This window comes from Neolamprologus brichardi, chromosome 3 (genome assembly GCF_056152115.1).
Source record: "Neolamprologus brichardi isolate AB-2024 chromosome 3, ASM5615211v1, whole genome shotgun sequence".
Classification (NCBI taxonomy): Eukaryota; Metazoa; Chordata; class Actinopteri; order Cichliformes; family Cichlidae; genus Neolamprologus; species Neolamprologus brichardi.
Window position 1 is genome coordinate 29,769,346 of NC_142106.1, and position 20,947 is coordinate 29,790,292.

The window sequence follows — 20,947 nt, forward strand, 5'->3', positions numbered from 1 at the left end:
GATGAAAGACTGGGTTCCAAAACGGAAATGATCTCCCCAGTATTTACTTTGTATATTAGAAAAAAATCTCAAAAATTAATGTCATTGACACATTGCAGTGGGTCACTTCTGTCAACAAGAATTTGTCTGATGACTGATGCTCTGTTCTTCTTACTAAAACATGTTTATGGATCCGTATGAATCAAACAATAGGAGTCAGTGATGTACTCACAGAATAGGCCCAGCTCACAGAGCAAAGTGGCTCCCATCCTCACATCCAGCAGTGACACGTCTGAAAACTTCTACAACTTTCTGTAAAGAGAGAGAGTGAAGCAGCAGCACAGCAGATACCAAAGAGCTGTGAAGGAAACAAAGAGGTTTTAATACTTCTTCTCTCTGCTTCCTTCCTTTTACACAGAAATACCAACTTAACATAGTCTAACCACAACATCATGTGATACATTTATACTCTCCTGCAGAAACATATCAGGCAGATTTTTATCAGAACGGCTGTAAAAAAAAAAAAAAAAAAAAAAAAAAAAATATATACACTGAAACTAAACAACAATAGCTTGACTGACTGCCCAAAATGAGAAAAACACAAGTCAAAGACAAGCTTTAAATGTGAAGTACTTTAGTTCATTTTACAGCCCAGAAACACAACGAGAAACATTGTTCAGATTCAGATTGCTAACAAGTATCTATCAAGCATTAGATAATAAAGTAACAGGTTAGTAATGAGTTTTTCCTGGTTGCTTAGAGTGCTGTCTATGGACTTTTTGTATATACTGTAATAACTCCAGACTTGTGCATTACATGCATTAAAATTTGACTGAGGTCTGATAGAAACAGCGACGGATATTTTGTTGCCTTTGTCTGCTGCTTGTATGCTTGGTTTGATTATTAGGAGCTTTATCACCAATAATAATTACCCTCATAAACACTACATGTATACATCATTCAGATCGTTTTAAACTGCAGTAGATGCATAAATGAAGACGACTGATTAAACACAACCAAGACAATAAACTTTTACCATTCCCTTCCTGTCACAGATGTAGTCATTGAGTTTGCTGCTGCTCCTTTACAAGGAGATGACGATACACTAAATATTGATGCACAAAATTATTACATTGCTTCAAATATACATTAAATAGATTTGAGGTGAGCCCCCATACCAGCTGATAAACAGAGATGTCATACTTACTGACAGCAAATGTTCACAGCAGATGTTGGTAATCCACACACTTTCTCACACAGCAGTGAAATCAATAACTGACAGTAATTTTGTTTTTATTTCATTAAACTAATGCAGATTCCTTTAACATATCTTTCCACTGTGGTGACATCATCGATTAGTCATAAATTCACTCACAGAAAGTAAGCGTGCACAAGTTAAAATAGAAATGTGTCCTTAACCAGAAGTGACCGTGAGACGAGATGAAGTCCTGCCCCCTTTCTCAGCTCCTCTCTGTTTTCTTACAAGTAGTTGTAACTGCTGTATTAATAAATAACGACAGTGCCTTTTAGCTACACTTGTTAACTAAAAAGCACACTTACACACTTAGTTACTCATTTCCATGGCTACATTTTTAGATAGCAGAGCAAAGCTGCAAACACAGCAGCTGTTTATAGACTTGAATGTGTTTTACAGAATTAACGCTGTAAGTCAAATAAAGGAAGCAATAAGAGGAAGCAAGCAGTTCAGCAAGGCAGCGTTACCATGGCAATCTGATAAAGTTCAGTTATTGGTGAAATACAGTTGTGCTTACTGATCTCCTTACTTCATAAGATGGTGGACTCCAGCTCGTATTGAGGCGATTTGCTGCTGAGTGTGAAGAGGAGGGAATGAGAATCAGCACCTCCAACTCTGAGCCGTGATTGACACTGGAAAATTGTTGGAGTAGTAACTGTGGTTTAGGGATGAGTTCTGGCCCAAAGCACAGGATTTGAAGGATCTTGTGGCAAGAGTGGAGTGGGAGATTGGCAGGTGGATTGGGTTGAATTGACATCTGCAGTGATATGGATGCAGGACCAGTGTGGTGTAGTGAAGTGAGAGCGGAGTTATCTTCCTACCCTTGTGTGGTCACAAGCTCTGGGTAGTGACGGAGAGAATGAGAAGGAAGACATTAGCTTCCTCTAAAGGTGCAGTTAGAGAACATATCTTGAAGCAGATCATAAATCATAATGTTATTTATATGTATATATATATAGTATGTAGCTGCAGCTATAATATACTATGTAATAATGTGTGAGTCACAGTGAACTTTAAAAAACTGCATTGCATAGATTTTATTTTTTATTATTTAAATTGAATTTTTGTAATAATAAGGTTCCACATGTCAATGTTTTCGGGGGCATTAGTCAGTGGGACACCGCTAGCAAACATGTTGCATATGTGGAGGTTCCCAGCCAGAGGCTGTGTCCCATTTCAGGGTCTGCACGCTTGAAGTACGCGCACTACGCGTACTACGTACGGTGCGTACTATGAGTATGAGAAGTGCGGAAGTGAGAGGCTTGTGAAATGGGATGGTCTAGCCTGTGTTGCGCTGTTCAGGTTGCCTAGCAACCATGATACTAACCGCGAGAAACGCGAGATTGTGTGACATAAATGAAGGAGAAAAAAAAATGTTTTGTTGGTCATTCATTTTTGTCATGACATCACTTTGATTAGTTGAGTATCTGAGGCTGAGACCACAGGACTGGAAAACATGATTGTTGGGCTTCATTTCTGTACTGAACAGTCATTACAAGATTAGTGAGTAAATAACAATTAGCTAATGTTGTTCATGAGACTAAAGTCATCTCACTGTGGTAATGTATATATATCATGGCCAATAATATATAGTATATATATATAATAATATAGTATTGTCAGATTATTATGATATATATATATATATATATATATATATATAGATAGATAGATATAGATATATAGAGGCTGAAAGTACAAACATCACTAATGTTACATAACTTTGCCGACATGTGGCCAACGGCAATGTTTTAATGTTCTTCGCTATTGAACATTCGCACATAAATAAGTGACGTCATATCCAGTACTTACTTTTGACAGTTCACTCTTCGGCCGCTCCCTTCTGCTGTATTTTGCGGCAAAATTATCCACACCCACCGCCGCGCTATGAATTGTGGGATATATGGGACCATGAAGCGTGCACCGGACCACGCTTGATATTTGGGGAAATCGACGGCGCATTTGGAGTATGCTTTTGAAGTACACTTTGAATTGGGACAGCCGTCGTCGCGTGGCGGTGACGTAATCGCACTTAAAATGCGTACTTCAAGCGTGCAGACCCTGAATTGGGACACAGCAAACGTTGTATGATCTCCACCAATGTTCCCTCTAAGCTGCGCACTTGCGCAATTGCGCACTGTTGGCACAGTCTCTGCACACAGAAAATCTGCGTTGCGCACAAAAAAAAAAAAAAAAACCTGAATTGAAATTAAAATTAATACTTCAACAATCCTGTTTTGCAGTGTTAGTCAGTGAGTGACTGGCTGCTCCCATATGGGATTAGAACGATGCCACCTTATCCCATAGTTCAGCCGATGGGTATATACGTAGCCAATCAACGTCATTGACAGGCTATGACAGCGTCCTTATGTGCCGACACACCAGTGTTTTAGCTAGCAAAGCGGCGTGGCTTATGTGGAGTGAAGCCACGTTAATGACAACGTGTACAACCATTGGAGATGTGAGCAGGACAGACGGAACAATTGACGGAAAAAGTGTGGACTTTATAACAGTTTTTAAATTGTGTTGATAGGCCACATAAAGCCAGAGTTATGATAAAAAATATGCAACGTTTGGTTTTCTTCCTGTATACTGTCATTGTTTATATTTACTGCGGGAATAAACGGTAAAAACGACGTTTTATAAGAAAAAAGGCTCAAAAGCCTGTAATCAAAAACACTCCCCCCTTTCCTATTGGTCAAAAAAAGTACCATGTTGACCGATCAAAAAATGACATGGCAACGTGGCATCTTGTTGTTAAGAAACGGGGGAAGTATTAGTGACGGCGGTGTTTTGAGATGTGAGAGATTTGAGACGTTCAGCGCAAATCTTGTGTAGTCAGTGTGTAGTGTAATCAATAGTTTTGTTGTGTGTGTCGAAACAATGAGGCGACTGCTTTCCTGTGTTACAGGAGTGATACATCTCCTGTTGTCAGGCCTGCAGGTATCAGGCTGTTGTTCTCCTTTATCTCATAGTGGACAGAAATATTTTTTGGAGTGGCACAAATAATTTGTGTGGCATCAAATTTGATGCAGAACAGCTGATTGTTCTGTAAATAGTTTGAAATGTTTATTTAAAAATGCCTTGGCTGCATTTTTAGGTAAACCTTTGTTGTTTGCATAACTCAGTTACTTTTTTGAAAAAGTAACTATATAATTAATTGCCCAACATTGGTCATTATATACTGTATTTTGCAGACAGAGAGTTACAGACTGTCTCCCAGACCACAGACTCATAATACAAGTCAGAGCTTTATAAAAAAAAAATAATAATAAAAAAAGTAAGTTGTGTTTTCAAAATTGGAGTTCAAGTTATTTTTACTTCCAATAGTGTTAACATAAAAGATTTATTTATTAATTTTTATTGTAAGTGGGCTAAAGCAGTTAATTAAAAGTAGTCTAACATAAATGTAAATGCTGTAATTTGATTATCTTAATAAACCATGTAACTTGGATGGATAAGATGCCGGCGTGACGACAGTGCACACGTCTGATGTCGCTCACAGTGGTCAAAGGGATCACTCACGGAGTTTGTGTGTTCGCTCAGACACGTGAAAAATTAGAGGGACACTGGTATCTGGGATCTCCACACTGGTAAGTAGGGTTGCCAACTCCCTGAGAAATAAATAAGGGACACCTCGTGGCCAGGCCCAGGCGACCCAGTTGTCTTCACCCTTCCCAGTGTGGTGAATTTTTTAGCTCTTTTTTGTGTGTGAAATTATTTTTTTTAACCATTTGACTTGAATTTGATTTAAGTAGATGCGTATTCTTTGTGATATCAACACATGGGAAACAAAAATCATTTAGGCATTTATTTTTAGCTCAAAATGACAACATTAACACAATAAAACAGGTCTCTTTCTTAAACAGAAGCCTGTCATGCTTAACTTTTGATAATAAAAGTAAATCTTTCTTTAAAAGAACTCTGTCCTGCTTAACTTAAAATTATATAAATTAATAGAAAACAATAGAAAGAAAAATATTCTTGTAACAGTGCACATTTAGTGCATTTAGTGCAATTGGCTTCAGCAGAGGCATTATTTCAGCTTTTGCTCCCATTTGTAAACCCACTTGTTCCCATGATTACGCATCATAACTCATCATCATTATTCATCTATGTATTACTTTTATGTATTACTCATCTATTTGTTGTAATCATCTATCCTTGCAGTTGTTTACTACACAAAATAAATTATATTATCACACTTCTGGCCACTTAGCGCTGATATTCACTGCACATGCCCATTTTAACCTTAACCAGAGGGTTTAAAAACAAACAAACCAGTGTTTACATACCATATCTGCTTCTGCCGTGGCCTGGTGGACAAAAATTGGCTAAGGGTTCCCCGAGCTTTCACGCCCCTCATGTTCTTCATGTGCCCACCATTAGAAGCACGCCTATGGAAAAAGTGCGACGGCACACAGTGCAGTGCGCTTTATAGGTGTTATCGTGCACTTTTCCAGCCAGGTGTTTTGCTTTTCCCATTCTTCCCTGCACTTTTGCAGCCTTTTTTTCTTTCTCTGAGAGGAACAAACATTGCTGGTCTAATGCTGGTCTAATGCTGGGCTCACACTGTGCGATTTTTGGCCCATTTTGAGCCGATGTTTGAGTCGTGCGACCAATTTGGTGATCGGCCCGATTTTGGCCTTCATCGTGCATCGTGTAGTATACGTGGGGTAACGAGAAGCGATTAACACCTCACGACCAGCTCCCGATCATCAATCGCTCGTGAGGGTGTCACCGCAGCCGCTCACACTGCTCACGCGCAAACACGTAAACGTTGGTGAAAAAGACGGAGCAGCACGGCTGTGCAGCGTGTGATCTGGACACAAGCGATGGAGGCACAACTTGTAGAACTTTGGAAAGCTCATCCGAGCCTTTTCGATGTGGCATCACCAAATTATCACGACCACAACAACCGTGAAAATAGTTGGATTTACATTGCTGCTCAATCACAGCTGCCTGATCAGTGTTTTTCATTAGCAATTTAGCAAAGTTGATGGCGGTGTGTGTCTGTGTGAGTGAAAGACAGAGAGGGAGAGCGAGCGACAGATTTTCTGTTATAACCTTCATTTTATGGAGGCACAGTGTGACTCAGGTCGCATCAGAGCATCGGGCGGTATAGTGTGAGACCCTGCATCGTGACCTACGAACTTATAACCCATGCGAGCCAATCGTGCAGTTTGAAAATCGCACAGTGTTTGCCCAGCTTCAGGTGTACTGTCGTCTGAGACTTGCACCGCAGTGTCGGCGTTTGTTTCCCTGTTGGCCATGCTTTTTGTTGTGGTCATCTGTTGTCTTCCGGTATTTTCTCCGCAAGCGACCTTTCCTCAACCAATGAGATGAGCGGTAATCTGAATTGTCATACTCGAATTGTCATAAGTGTGATGTCAGCTCATTGGTCACAAAGCAGGGGCGGGGCTGGGAATTATGTTTTCAAACAAAGCGTTAATTACATTAAAACTTATAGACTACTTTTGATTCTCACTGTATTACGGGACAAAGTGCATCCCTTATTAGCTCAATACGGGACGTGTACTTTTGTTTCTAAATACGGGACGATTCCGTTTTTTAAGGGACGGTTGGCAACCCTACTGGTAAGGCACATTCTCTGTAGCTCCTCTCCCTGTACTAACTTATAAGTTTAAGTTTGGTGTTGCTTTACTAAGTGTTAGTTTTTAGAGCTAAACGTCCCCAAAGTGCTTTTGATTACTTTTAAAGGGAAAAATAGTAATTGAATCTGACTTTTATCCATTATAACACCTATTTATGTGTTTTTCACCTGTGCTAAACAGGGATGAAGAGAGGCCTGCTGCTGTGTGTTTCCCTGATTGTGCTGCTGCATTTTGTCTTTTAGAGTTTGTAGAGATTTTGTTTTATGTGTATAATGAGTTTGTCATCTAAAGCTGCACGTTAAATAGTATTTTCAGCCATGTTGGGAAAATTTACTCTTGTATCTATAGTTTTTTGTAATTGATCCATCTTAGCGGGGATTTAAATATTATAACTGATTATCAGTAGTTTGTTTTTGAGTATACTTCCTCATCGTATCAGAGGTGGGTCGAGTATCCAAAAATTGTACTCAAGTAAGAGTAGCATTACTGTAAAATATTATTACTCAAGTAAAAGTGAAAAGTAGTTGTCAAAAAGTTACTCAAGTAAGAGTAAAAAAGTACTTGGCGAAAAGACTACTCAAGTAGCGAGTAACTGTTTGAAATGTCCGATTTATTTTATAAATAAATGCTATCAGACAAACAGAAATAAATAAATATACAAATTTTACCATTTTCAAAAGGAATATATGTAAAAAGATCAACAAAATAAGGCACAACAATTCTAATTTCCAGATTTCAGTTTTTACAACATAAAGCTTTTTTCACCAATACCTACAGTAAATAATATAAACATATAAACAGTGCAAACAATTTCCAGTAACAAGATATGCTGTAAACTTTATATTCATTTTTGCTCCAAATGGCACAGCAGCCTCAGAGAAAACAGAATGAGGCATCTTCAACATATGTTCATACAAGGCAGCTCAGTTTACCATAAGTTGTATGGGAGTGCATCTATTTCTGCATATTTAGCAAAATTGTGCCATTTCTTCACTCAGTGAAGTGATGGTTAAGCTTCAGCAGCAGTTTGCTCTCAATGTTCTTTCTGTGAAGCTGTAACTGTTTAGCAGTGAACAGGAGTCCTGCATGACTGAGAAGTCCTTCATAAGCTCCAGATGCAGAAAGAGCTGTATTGACTTTGATCGACAGCTTCTTGATGTGAGGAACACCATGCAATAGATCCACACCTCCAGTGAATGGACATGAATGGTACCTCTCCAGCTCCCCTGCTTCTGGCTTTCCTGACCCCATGGATCCATCATCTTTGTTGAATAGGCCGCTGTTTGTGCTGGCCTCATCCAGCTCTGTGTCTAGGTGATGTCTGATGAAGTGGAGACCTGTGGAAAGATGTAAGGTTTTCAAAACAATTAGGTCTGGTCATTATAGTGCTGTATACACTGCCAAGCTGCAGATGTTTGTTTGGAGCTAGCCTCCAAAAGCTGCCCATACACTGTGCGATCTTTGGCCCATTTTGAGCCGATTTTTCAGTCGCGCAACCGTTTTCGGGATCGGCCCAAGTTTTGCCTTAATTGTGTGTGCATTGTGTAGTATACATGGGGTAACGAAAAGCAGTTAACACCTCACGATGTTCGTCATGTTCGTACAATATAATATTGATATTGTATGAACGTGATAATTATGTACATTGTAATAACGTGATATTATATTGTTCAAACGTGAAAGGTATATTGTACTAACGGTGGCAGCTCTACGCTTACGTATCCGAGGCTTTTCAATGTGGCCTCACAAAATTATCACGACTACAACAACCATGAAAAGAGCTGGATGGACTTTGCTGCTCAATCACAGCTGCCTGGTCAAATTTTTTCATTAGTAATTTAGCAAAGTTGACGGTGTGTGTGTGTCTGTGTGAGTGAGTGAAAGACACAAAGAGGGAGAGCGAGAGACAGATTTTGTATGATCACCCCTGAGATTTAATTGTACAGTTTGAGCAGGAGCTGAATAACTTGACTGAAAAAAAAATCACACATTGTTTGCCCAGCTTAATGCAGACTGTTTAAACTAAACAAGCTGCTGTTTCACATAATAAACCCTGCCAGCCGCAGTATTGCCTTCTGTTTGAACAGTTAAAGCAGTAGAGACGAGCTGTTTGCATGTGCGTGGAACTCTAGCGTCATTAACCAGGCTAGCTGTTAGCTTATAGGCTAACCAGCGAGCAGTTGACAGGACAGCCGAAGCTGCACAAAACACCCACAAACTTGTCTCACTACAACGTAGTGCCGAAAACAAGACTTGCAGCTCGAGCTTGACACAGCTGCTGTAACATAAGACTGACATCCAGCTAACCACAGCTAAAAAGATATTTAGAGAAAACTTACCGTTTCCTCAGGTTACACGAGTTGAGTTGTTTCACGCTGAAAAGTTGGTTTGTTTTGGCTCTCACTGAAGACACCGACACTGAAGACATAGCTGTTCTTTTGTACTGCTTTTAAGCAAAACATTCTTTGTATGTGAGGAAAATGCTGTTCATCCTCTTCAGCTCTAGCGTAGACGACTGGCTCTGCCATGTTTTCATGTTTCTTCTTTCCGTGTGTCCCGTACTTTGAAATGCTTGGACCGCTCTGCCCGCCACAGTTTCAAACTGGTCATGTGACTGCATGGCCACATCTCATTGGTAAAAAAGTTACTGGAAACTCCACTGGCGGCATGTTATCTAATGTGTTAAACTAATTATTTTTTTAAAAAGTAACGAGTCAAATTTTGCAAATGTAGTGGAGTAAAAGTACCGTTTCTTCTTCACAAATGTACTCAAGTAAAAGTAAAAAGTATCGTGCAAAAAAGGTACTTTAAAAGTACATTTTAAAAAAAAACTTACTCAAGTAAATGTAACGGAGTAAATGTAACTCGTTACTACTCACCTCTGCGTATCATGTAGGATGTTAACTCGCATCCAACTGGTCTGTGTGTTTCTTCATATGGGACATTCCTTCTGGTTCTTAGTTTGATTATTATTCATGATGTTATTTATTTATTTATTTCCTAAGTATCTCTAGAGCTTGGGTTTCAGTTTCTGGTTATTGTCACTAGTGTTCTGCTTCTGATGTATTTGTATCAATTCTTATGTTCTTAGCCTCTCATTTGTTTCCTTCTGTTTCGAGTTTGCATGTTAGAGTCTGTTGTACCTCTTGTTTACCTTTTCTATTTGTTTCTGACTTGTGGAGAGGTTCTCCGCCAGGTGGAATTTGTTGTTCTTGACGACCTCCACAGAGAATCCATTGGCATTAAGTTGGCAGTGATCTCTCTGTGCTCTCCTGAACTCAAAATTTATCTCTTTTGTTTTGTCCATGTTCAGAGACAGGTTGTTGACTCTACACCAGTCCGTTAGCTGTTGCACCTCCTCTCTGTATACTGACTCATTGTTCTTGCTGATGAGACCCACCACAGTCGTGTCATTGGTAAACTTGATGAGGTGGTTCGAACTGTGCATTGCTACACAGTCGTGAGTCAGCAGAGTAAACAGCAGTGGGCTGAGCACACAGCCCTGAGGGGCTCCAGTGCTCAGTGTGGTGGTGTTGGAGATGCTGTTGCCGATCCAGACCGTCTGAGGCCTCTCCTTCCAGGATCAATTTGCAGAGGGAGGTGTTCAGGCCCAGCAGGCTGTTTTCCAATCAGGTGCTGAGGAATGATTCTGTTGAATGCTGAACTGAAGTCTATGAACAGCATTCGAAGATATGTGCCCTTATTGTCCAGGTGGGTGAGGGCAAGATGTAGGGTGATAGTGATGGCGTTCTCTGTTGACCGGTTGGGGCCATAGTCATACTGCAGTGGGTCCAGTGTGGGTGGCAGCAGGGTCTTAATGTGCCTCATGACAAGCCTCTTAAAGCACTTCATCATGATGGGTGTGAGTGACGGTAGTTGTTGAGGCAGGACACTGGGAACTTATTTGGCGCAGGAACGATGGTGGTTGAGGCCCGTTGGGACAATAGCAGTGCTCAGGGAGAGGTTGAAGATGTCGGTGAGGACATATGTCAGCTGGTCTGCACATTCCCTGAGCACTCTACCAGGAATTTTATCTGGATATGTGGGTTAACTCTGCAAAGAATTTCCTCACATCAGCAGAGGTCAGACAGAGAACCTGGTCGTTATGACGGGGGTTGGACTTCCTCACCAGCACATCATTCTGGGAATCAAACCATGCACTGCGTGTCACCGCTGTCCTGGAAGTGGCTGCGGATTTTTCTGCCATGCGCGCGCTTCGCTGCTTTGATGGTTTGAGACAGTTTGGCCCTCGCTGTTCCCAGGGCCCCCTTGTCACCTGCTCTGAAGGCAGAGTCTTGAATCCTTAGCAGGTCACACACTTCTGCAGTCATCCACTCTTTCTGGTTGGTCCGTATAATAATATCCCTGGAGTAAGTGACATCATCGATGCACCTCCTGATGTAGCTGGTCACAGATGATGTGTACTCCTCCAAGTTGGTCCAGTCGCCATTTGTTGTAGCCTCCCTGAACATGTTCCAGTCAGTGTGCTCAAAACAGTCCTGGAGAGCAGAGAGAGCTCAAGTAGGCCAAGTTCCCACCTGTCTCAGAACCAGTTTGGAGTGTCTGATGAGCGGTCTGTATGCCGGAATTAGCATAATAGACCAGTGGACTGAGTGTCCGAGGTGGCGGCGGGGCTTCGCTCTCTGCGCGCTGGGAATGTTTGTGTAAACAAGATCCAGCATGTTTTACCCTCCGTGGCAAAGTCAACGTGTTGATGGAATTTTGGAAGGACTGATTTGAGATTTGCATGATTGAAATCTCCGGCGATAATAAACAGTCCATCGGAGTGTGAGTTCGGGAGCTCATTGATCAGCTCGCAGAGCGCCTCCTTAGTATTAGCGCTGGGTGGGATGTACACTGCTGTAATGAGCACAACAGTGAATTCTCAAGCTACATAAAAAGGTCTGCATCTAACAGTCATAGGCTACGTCCACATGTACCCGGGTATTTTTGAAACACAGTCACTTGTGTGTTCATAAGTCAGTTTTCCTAGTTTTGATTCCTTTTGGACTTTTTAAACCTCAGCAACTGACAGCAATAAAAGCTTGTCCTATTTTGATTTTTTCTACAGCTGAAGCTCTGTACAGTTTGTAATCTGTCCACTTAAACATGTTTTGTCTGTGGATATAGTTTCATTATTCCTCATCCTGAACAGAACCCATAGACTGGGCAGCATCGTTCCTCTTTTTAGTTGTCCTGTCAGCAATTTTTCTTTTCGTTTATAAAAATAGAACTTCCAAGCAAATTGTTCCTGTGGGGTACTGTGTGTTTCCCCGTCCTTCACTCGTGTATGTTCATTTGAAGAGGAAAAACCTTCCACGGGACTCCGATATGAAAATATACAAACAGGAATATAATTCAGAGCATGTAAATTGTCTTACAGGCGTAATCAGGTCTAAGTTATTCTCAACAACAAACAAACTACGGTAGGAAAACCGTGTGGCTCTGCAGCGTCTTGCCTCTGCTATGTCGTCCCCCCAGCACTGTGTGCACTTATTTGCATAAATCCATGATGCATAGATTTAAAGTATAAACCTAGTCTTTAAAGTGAACATTTTCAAAGTTTTACTTTACCAAGCCAAAACACACAAAAATAATTTTAGTTTCACTATAAACATGAATTTACTTATTAAATTACTAATTACCCAAAATAAGTTTAACAGCAAATATAAATTGAACTATATTAACCTGGCTCCCACACTGTGTGTCCTGCTGTGTAGACTTGCCTTTCTCAAGCTTAACATAGTTTCCTTGTGTTTCTCTTCACTTATTACAGCAGTTCTGGTGAAATCACACTTCTTAGGCTGACTAAGGCTGCACAGAAAACGTGACATAGCAGGAGATCAGGGACTGTCATGGTGCTGCGTCTTTAGACCCAGCTTTAAGTTACAGACCGAGATTCATATTCTTCAGTATCCTGAGTAATTGGGCCTAATTTTTGCTTCATACATTTATGATACCATATAATGTTTTTGTGTTTACACCATCAGGCTATAGTTTAGTTCTTGGTCATAGTTTGTTTATGTTCTGCTTCAGTTTAATCTTTCTTCTGTGTCATGGATTCAGCCAGACGCCTCCAGAAAGACCCTTTATATTGGTTCTGATTAGTATTAAGCATGATTAACTATCACCAACCTACTTAACACTCACACATGATGACAGGCCACAGACTTCCACACTCTTATCTTCACCACATTTCTGCAGCCAGTCTCACACACAGAGACTAATATGTTGAGGTTGGAGGTGAATGATGCCAGTGCAGGCAAAATCCAGACATTAAAACAATTTTCATTGATCAAACTAGGTTTTCTTGTTCATCCTATTAATTAGGGTCATACTTCAATTAGAATAAAGCATGATTAATTATTTGGAGAATAGCATATAGATAAACATATAGATGTTAAATCCTCGTACTCCACTTTTGAGAGTGTGTTTCACATACCTTGTTAAGTCTTTGTCTCTGTGGTAGGTGTTCGTTACTCCCTGTTTTCTTTTGGTAACCTTTTTCTTATATGTTAGTGGTCAGCTTTACTTTCCCCATCATTTCCACAGTTAGTGCCAGCTGTTCTTCCACCTGTTTCCTCTTCCTACGTTACCTTTTATGCATTTATTGTTTGAGTCTCGCCTTGTTTCTTGCCTCTTTGGTTGTGTCTTCTGTCTGTTCTGTTTTGTTCTGTGAGTCACAGAGAATAAAACCAAGATTTCTTTTTCGAAGTTTATTACCATGTTCTGCATTAAAGGTCCTGCTCTGTCTGCCACACAGTCATCATATGACAGAAACAGTAAACGGATTGTTCTCTTTCTTTAACCCTTTAAAGCCGGTTGGAGCAGGCATGCTTGGTTTTGCGTAACTATTTTTAAATCCCTGTAGAATCAGAACCACGTGAGCTAGCGCAATAATTTTTTTCCCATATGAAACCGGAGGAGTTGTACTTACATCTTATGCCACCAGCTTGTCCTAAGTCACGGTTTCCTTCCACATATAGCTTTGCAAAAACTGCATAAAAAGCACTTGCAACAACAAAAACATAATATTCCAGAAACAGGCTTTGCCGATCCGATCAGCTGTTCGTAACACTTCCCACATTGAAAAAGATGTCAGCAGACATCGCATGTCCGACATGACCTGCCCGAAACCGGAAGTGACGTCATTTTTCGCGGAAAATGTAGTTTTTTTACTTGTAGGCCTTAAAAGCCTATACTGGTGTTTTTATAAGTCATGTTTGACTTTATACTTTTCTGAATAGTTCCTGGGATGCTTAGAACTCATATTGCACTGCTTTAAACACTTTATTTTGATGCACATGCTGTTTTCTTTGCAAATTTGCATTATAGGATTGTTTTTCGTTTTTCCTGCAGTGTATAAAAATTGGTGTATCTCAAAAATAAAACTATGAAGACACTCAAAATAAATTTCCTGTTGTTGTAAACTATTTTTTGCAACTTTTTTGTATTTAAAGTTTTGAGGGATAAACCTCTTAAAAAAACCCAACAATTTTAAATTTTTTTGTAGGTTATTGCACTTTTTTTTTTGCAATTTATGTAGTTACTATGGACATAATGCATACATATTATTAAAATATGGGCTATAACAGTTGTATTGATGTATAGCAACTTGAAATACTCCCAAAATGGCAGCATGTAAAAAAATAAAGTAAGCTCTGGCGGTCTTAAAGGGTTAAAAAAATGGTAAAAAAAAAAAAAAACCCCAAACAACACAAAACTAATTTTGACTTATAATGAAACAGATTTAAATAATGAGAAAGCTGATTAAAATGAACATTCACAATAAAATTAGAATATTTACAGTATAAGAAATTTTAAAAAAATGATGGGAGAAAGAAGTATGTACAGTTATTTCAAGCAATCTGATGGATACAAGAAGTCTGGTGTTTGCCTGAATGGGAAGTCTCTGGCAGTGTCACTTTATCTGACATGGATGGAGTGCTGCAAGAGTTTGTCTTTTGGCAAGTGCAGCATCACACAGGGTGATCTGCAGGTGGTTCTTGTGGAGTCTTCTTTCTTTTCCATTAAATACATTTTCGGTGCTGGCTCAATCGACAATCGAAAAACAGCTGAAGAGCTGCTGTTAAGATTTTAGAGCTGTGGCTGAATTTGGATTGACATTATTGTAGTCAGAGCTCTCCTCTGGGTCACCACGTTGCCCTGTTGAGGTGATCAAATGAAAGCATTTTATGTGTAATTATTAATGATGATAATTATCAATGTATTTTCTCATGCTCATCATCTCACATTTTGTGCACTCACTTGTCTTGTTAATGACTTTGAGCTGAATCACAGATGTGACATTGGTGTAATCACCTTCTGCTGGACCTGAAATAAGAATCTTATTGACTTTCATGTTAAACACAGTTATTGTATAATCATCCAGCTTCCACAAGCTCTATATTAATGAAAGTGTAAACTTTACCATTTTCAGTGTTTTCACATCTTCTGACTGTCTCATAGACACAACGATCACCTGCAGGTCAGAGAAAATCAATCACCTCATGTCTGTGATACTAATTTAAACACAAATGTTCTTGTAAATAACATTTATATTAAAAGCTGCAGCAGCTGTATTAAGTACAGTCTTGTTGCAAATAGCATCAGAATATTTGAAACTGCATGAAAAACTAACCATGAAGAAGAGAGGAGTACACTTGCTGCTGATCTTCATCCTGACTGAGCGTCTGCTCATTAACAGCACCTTTATTAAAAATGTAAAATTAGATGTTTGTTTTATGTTGTTGTGGATTATACATTCTTGTGAACAGTTTGCATTTTATGACTCAATGCTGCATCTGTGTATTTAATCATTAAAGATATAAAATATGTAATATTAGAAATAAATATGAAAATCTCACCTTTGAACTTTTTACAGCAATACAACAAGAGCAGGATGAAAATAAAAGTAATTCCAGAAATTGCTCCAATGATCATCAGAACAGGAAATGAAGAGATTTCAGGACTCGAGACATCTACTGTGGAGAAACATAAGTTTAAAACTGAACTTAATTTAGAAGTTAAAAAAAAGTGTAATAACATATTATAAACTCACCCTTTTGATCAATCCTGACTGACTGGCTGTCCTCTGTGTAGTAAACTGGGTTTCCTCTTCCTCCTCTGCACCTGTAGAGTCCTTCCTGTGAGACACTGATTTGTCCATTTGAGTGGAAAACTGCATCTTGTGTGGTCAGAGGTTCAGACGAGTTCTCATCTCTGTACCAGTAGTATTTCCATCCAGATGATGATGAGTTCACAGAGCAGGTCAGGGTCACACTGCCCCCTACTGGAATGTCTCTCATATCAGAAGTTATTTGGGCCTTTGGTTGATCTGCTGTTGAGTTTAAACAAAGACAGAAAGAAAATATGAATATATACCCCACACACAGGCTGGGATTACACCGGGGTTTAAACTCCTCTCCAGTTTCCAACAACACATAGCAAGCAATAACACTAAACTGAAATGGTATGAGTAATCTTACAGATGCCTATAATGCATTTTATTCTTTTAGTGTTTATTTGTTTTTTTCTGTTTCATTATGATTCTTCTCTGGATTTATAAAAGAGTACCACAACAGAAGACACAGAACTTCTTCCCAATTGAAGTTTATAATTCCCAGACCATGTAGCTGCTCAGAGAAATTTGAAATAGAAACACTTTATTTATGAGATTTTTAATTTCAGACTTTCATAAAACATTGTCATTTGTTTAGATTATTTGTTCATCATAAGTTTGCTTTGATTAGCGGATAGTCTTCTTCCTACATGACCAGAAGAAACACATCAACATATTTCTCTGTATCTATAAACTTCCTGTTGCAAAAATACACACTAATATCAAAAAGTCACAAATCACTGTTCGTTCCATCAATACAACAAAATGCAATGATTTATCCACCACTGCTCATGCAAAGTTCTTAAATAAAGTCTTTGAAAGCATCAATTTCCTGACAAAAAGAGAAAGAAGAAAAATCTTCAACAGTAATGCAACTGAACAAGGAAAATATTGTATTACTTCTTGTAACACCATTAATCACAAAGACACCCAGTAATTAAAAAAATATATAAATCTTACTATCTATTATAAAAAGGATTATATAATATGGCATATATACTACATCTTCACCCCACACATTTAGTCCACTTTGTATTTCCACAGACATCACCTCAGTGTTTGTTTGTAATAATAATTTTTCCACCTGGTCAGTTTTTTTCTGTTTTTGTTTTTCTGTCATTATTGTCCTCAGGTGATGGAGAAGCAGGTCAGCATTGGCGTCTCTATACCAGCTGAAAGTTCATGACACAAAGTGGTGACAAACTGTCTACAATGAGGCTACTATCAGCTGCAGCTCTTTGTCTGACTAACAATGTAACATGCTTTGTAGACCATTGAATTCATCCTGTGCTGACCATGATGACATTTGTCAAATGGAGATCACACAACAAACATGACTTACTTGATGCTGACAATGTGAAGGCTTCACTCCACTCTGTTGAAGAATATGAGTCATCTCTGCGTCGACTCTTACACATGTAGTCTCCACTGCTGGACTCAGAAACACTGAATGTCACATCATTATTGTGTGTCCACTGTGTGGGTGTCTCGGGTCCTCTCCATTCATACTCCCACTCAGTGGTTTCACCTCCTTCCTGCACCTCACATGTCAGAGTGATCGTCTCACCTCTGAATATCTGAGGCCAGTTGGGTTGTTGTTTTACAACAACTTTACTGGAAACTGTTTACACATATTAACAGTTGAGATACAAATAGAAACATGAAATCAACACAGAAAACTTAACATTGTGTGTTTGATAATCATAAGTGAATGTATATTTCAAACTAAATTTCTGAACTCACAGGTTATCTCAATGGTGACATCATCACTTATATCAGTGTAGTAAACTGGGTTTCCTCTTGTTCCTCTGCAGCTGTAGATTCCTCCTTGAGATACTCTGATATCTCTGTTTTGTTGATCTCTGATTTGAAGTTCAGAAGTTGTATGGGTTCGTCTGAACCACTCATATTTCCATCCATCAGAGCTCTGCACAGAGCAGGTCAGTGTCACACTGCCCCCTACTGGTATGATTGTTGTTCCTGCTGTCAGTGTGGCCCTGGGTCTATCTGCAGATATGAAAGAGGAAGAAAAATAAATATGTGATTCATTATAAAAACATAATAAGATTAAAAAAATACAGTTTATATTTATGTTTATATTTGTAGATCTCTAAATAACCACGGTCTAAATGTTTGTCCATTCTCTGGCCCTGAATGTAAACTAATGCTGGTTAGTTGGTTTAGATAACAGAAACATCATCACTTTAAACTTCATGAAGCTTTTCATGTTTCTTCTTTTCCTTTAGAAATGTAATTAAATTTAATTTCATCCACGATTGATTCTGTTGTTAAAACTCAATTTGTTAATTTTGTTAATGACAACTTGCAGATTCTGTGAGTATTGACGCACTGACTTCACAGTGGTCCTGGTTCAAGTTCAAGTTTCAATGACAAATTTAATTAAATGTTGTTCAGTTGATTATTTGAACAGGGATCATACATTTATGCTGTCGGTCACTGAAGACTTACCTAATACAGTTATAGAGACAGTATTACTGTACTTTTTATCACGTGAGCTCACCCTGTCACCAGTGCACTGATATTCACCACTTTCACGTGTAGATGTAATTTCTAATTTGAAATCTTTGTTTGGCCTGTAGGAGAAAAATACTCGACCGTCCTTGTTGATTTTGTAATACCAGTCAGTGTCTTCTCCTTCATTCATGTCACATTTGAATGTAACAAACTCTCTGATGAAAAAACTGGACCAGCTGGGTTCAATAGTTAGCACAGCATCTAGAATCCAACACAACCACAAAGTTAACAATCTGAAACACTTCATGTACTATTGAAGGCACAACCTTAGTTTATATTCACAAAATTATAAATATAGTGATAGATATATAAATAAATAAATAAAAAGAAAAATGTAAAGTGCTTAAGACTGAAACAGTAGTATGTAAACAGAAGTAAGATAAATAAAAAACAAAAAATGTGAAAAGTGTTTTGTCACCTTGAGTGTGTCCAGCGCAGAGAAGCGTACAGAGCACTTAAAATAAAGATAGAAACTTCGGACATTATCAAAGTAGCGACACTCAAATATGTCTGTGTAGGTTGTCAATCATCATAAAAAAGGAAAGCAGACATGACAACACAAGTTTGACAACATGAACCAGAAGACAGGAAACATGACAGACTAACACAGAAGACCTAAGTGAAACATAACTAAACTAAACTTAACGCAACCAAAGGCAACCAGGTACCTACCCCTGGTTTATTATTACTAGTCTTATTGTTTGTGGATCTGTATTTCTAGTTTTAGTTGTTGTTTGTTTTGTGATTTCTAGTTCTTGTGTTTTGTTCCTGTGCCCCTCATGTTTAGTTCTGTCACAGATTAGATAGATAGATAGATAGATAGATAGTCGCAGTTTGTCACTCCTGTGCCTGTGCTTTGTGTTCTCTCTGTTCAGTGTCAAGGTTGTGCTTCTGTGCCTGTCGTGTGTTTCCTGTTTTATTTTGATATCCCCTGTCCTGTGTGCAGTGTGTCTGGTTTTGCTTCCCTTGTGTTGTTAGGTCTGATTTGTCCCGCCTGTGTTGCCACCTGTTCCCCATCCTCTCATTGTCCTGTGTGTCACTTACAGTGTTGGGTAAGTTACTTTAAAATAGTAACTTAGTTACATTACTAGTTACTTCTATCAAAAGTAACTCAGTTACTTCAAGTTACTCGTTACTTTCAAAGTAACTAGTCACTAGGGAAAGTAACTTTGGTTTTACTCAGAATTCTCTTGTTAATGTGTTGCTTCCGTAACTGGATACCCAGCAAGATTGCCAGTCTTCTAGCTTGCTTACTTGCCACAAGTGCACTGTGCCACCTACCAATAGAAAGGAAAAGATAATGTGCATATTTCCACGAGAGAAATCCCATGCCTGGACCGTCATTGACCGCTGCCATGATTCTAGCCTACGTCACAGCGTCATGTGTGCCTTTTACATCCAACACAAAAACTGCAGTCATGATGCTTTGATTGTACTCAACTTACTGTACTGTAACTCGGAAATTCTGCCTTCTGAATAGGAAGATGTAAGTAACACCAGACTGCAGATGAGCTGCATACAGGGCTGGACGGGGACAAAAAATCGGCCTGGGCATTTTGACTAGAGACCGGCCCACCATTATAGGAAAAATCATAAAGCCTTTGAATGAAAACAAACGCTGTTGTGACAGTGATGTACACTGTTTTGATGGTATATATGCATCAATCGTTTGTTGTAAGATTGAGATAATTATTTTTTAAAAGCTAGACATTTTAAATGAGAATAAGAAAGAAAAGTATTTCTTTGTGCCCACCTCTCCCTGTTAATGCCCTACCTGGCCCCCCTGGCAAAACTTTGCTAGATCCGCACCTGCACAGTTACCAGCTGTCAACTACCTAAAAAGGATCCTGGTGTTATTTGTCTCTCAGAAACAGTTCATAACTTCCCTTCAACTCATTTATGTCACCTAAAAGGTAAACCTGTTTCTCCATCACCTGTTCAGCTCTGATGATTCAGTAAGGACATCTCCTGGTTTTATCTTCATGATTCCCTCTCACCAGATAACCAAACCAATATCATGACCAGCAGCTTTTTTGCAGCTGTGGCTCCAGCAAACATCAGCTGATACTAGAAATTAATATTAAATCAATTCTAACAACAGCTGATCAAGCTTAAAAGTGCTGCTGTCCATTTCTGACTTCCGGGTGTCATGGCGGAATGAGTGGACGCGTTTGGTGGCTGCTCCCTATAATCAGGAATAGAAAAACACCGAAAACTCGTTAACAGACAACTCAATTGAGTAAGGCGAACGTAGTTGGTGAGGAATAAGGCAAAAGGAGGCCAAAATGCCAAGGGGACATGACAAAGCCGCAAAAACAAATGCTAACAATGCAACAGGACAAGATTGCACGAGCCCCGACAGCATAATTAGCGACTCGGCTGGCGAGTTATTAAAAGCTATTGAATCATTGAAATCAGAAATGAAACAAGATAACGAAAGGC

The 20,947-nt window shown here is 39.1% G+C and overlaps 1 protein-coding gene across 1 annotated transcript in view; it reads right to left on the reverse strand.

The window, feature by feature from the left end:
* LOC102778695 (uncharacterized) overlaps positions 1-20,656 on the reverse strand; it is a 29,852-nt gene extending 9,196 nt beyond the window's left edge. The window contains exons 1-14 of the mRNA XM_087838275.1: positions 20,644-20,656; positions 18,924-18,959; positions 18,440-18,706; positions 17,714-17,977; positions 17,313-17,591; positions 15,911-16,186; positions 15,717-15,833; positions 15,491-15,559; positions 15,281-15,331; positions 15,118-15,183; positions 11,597-11,709; positions 11,004-11,348; positions 10,004-10,423; positions 212-281 (exon numbers count right to left, since the gene is read on the reverse strand). Coding sequence (XP_087694401.1) covers positions 212-281; positions 10,004-10,423; positions 11,004-11,348; positions 11,597-11,709; positions 15,118-15,183; positions 15,281-15,331; positions 15,491-15,559; positions 15,717-15,833; positions 15,911-16,186; positions 17,313-17,591; positions 17,714-17,977; positions 18,440-18,706; positions 18,924-18,959; positions 20,644-20,656 — 2,386 coding nt within the window. The remainder of the gene's footprint in view (positions 1-211; positions 282-10,003; positions 10,424-11,003; positions 11,349-11,596; positions 11,710-15,117; positions 15,184-15,280; positions 15,332-15,490; positions 15,560-15,716; positions 15,834-15,910; positions 16,187-17,312; positions 17,592-17,713; positions 17,978-18,439; positions 18,707-18,923; positions 18,960-20,643) is intronic.
* Positions 20,657-20,947: the final 291 nt, after the last annotated feature.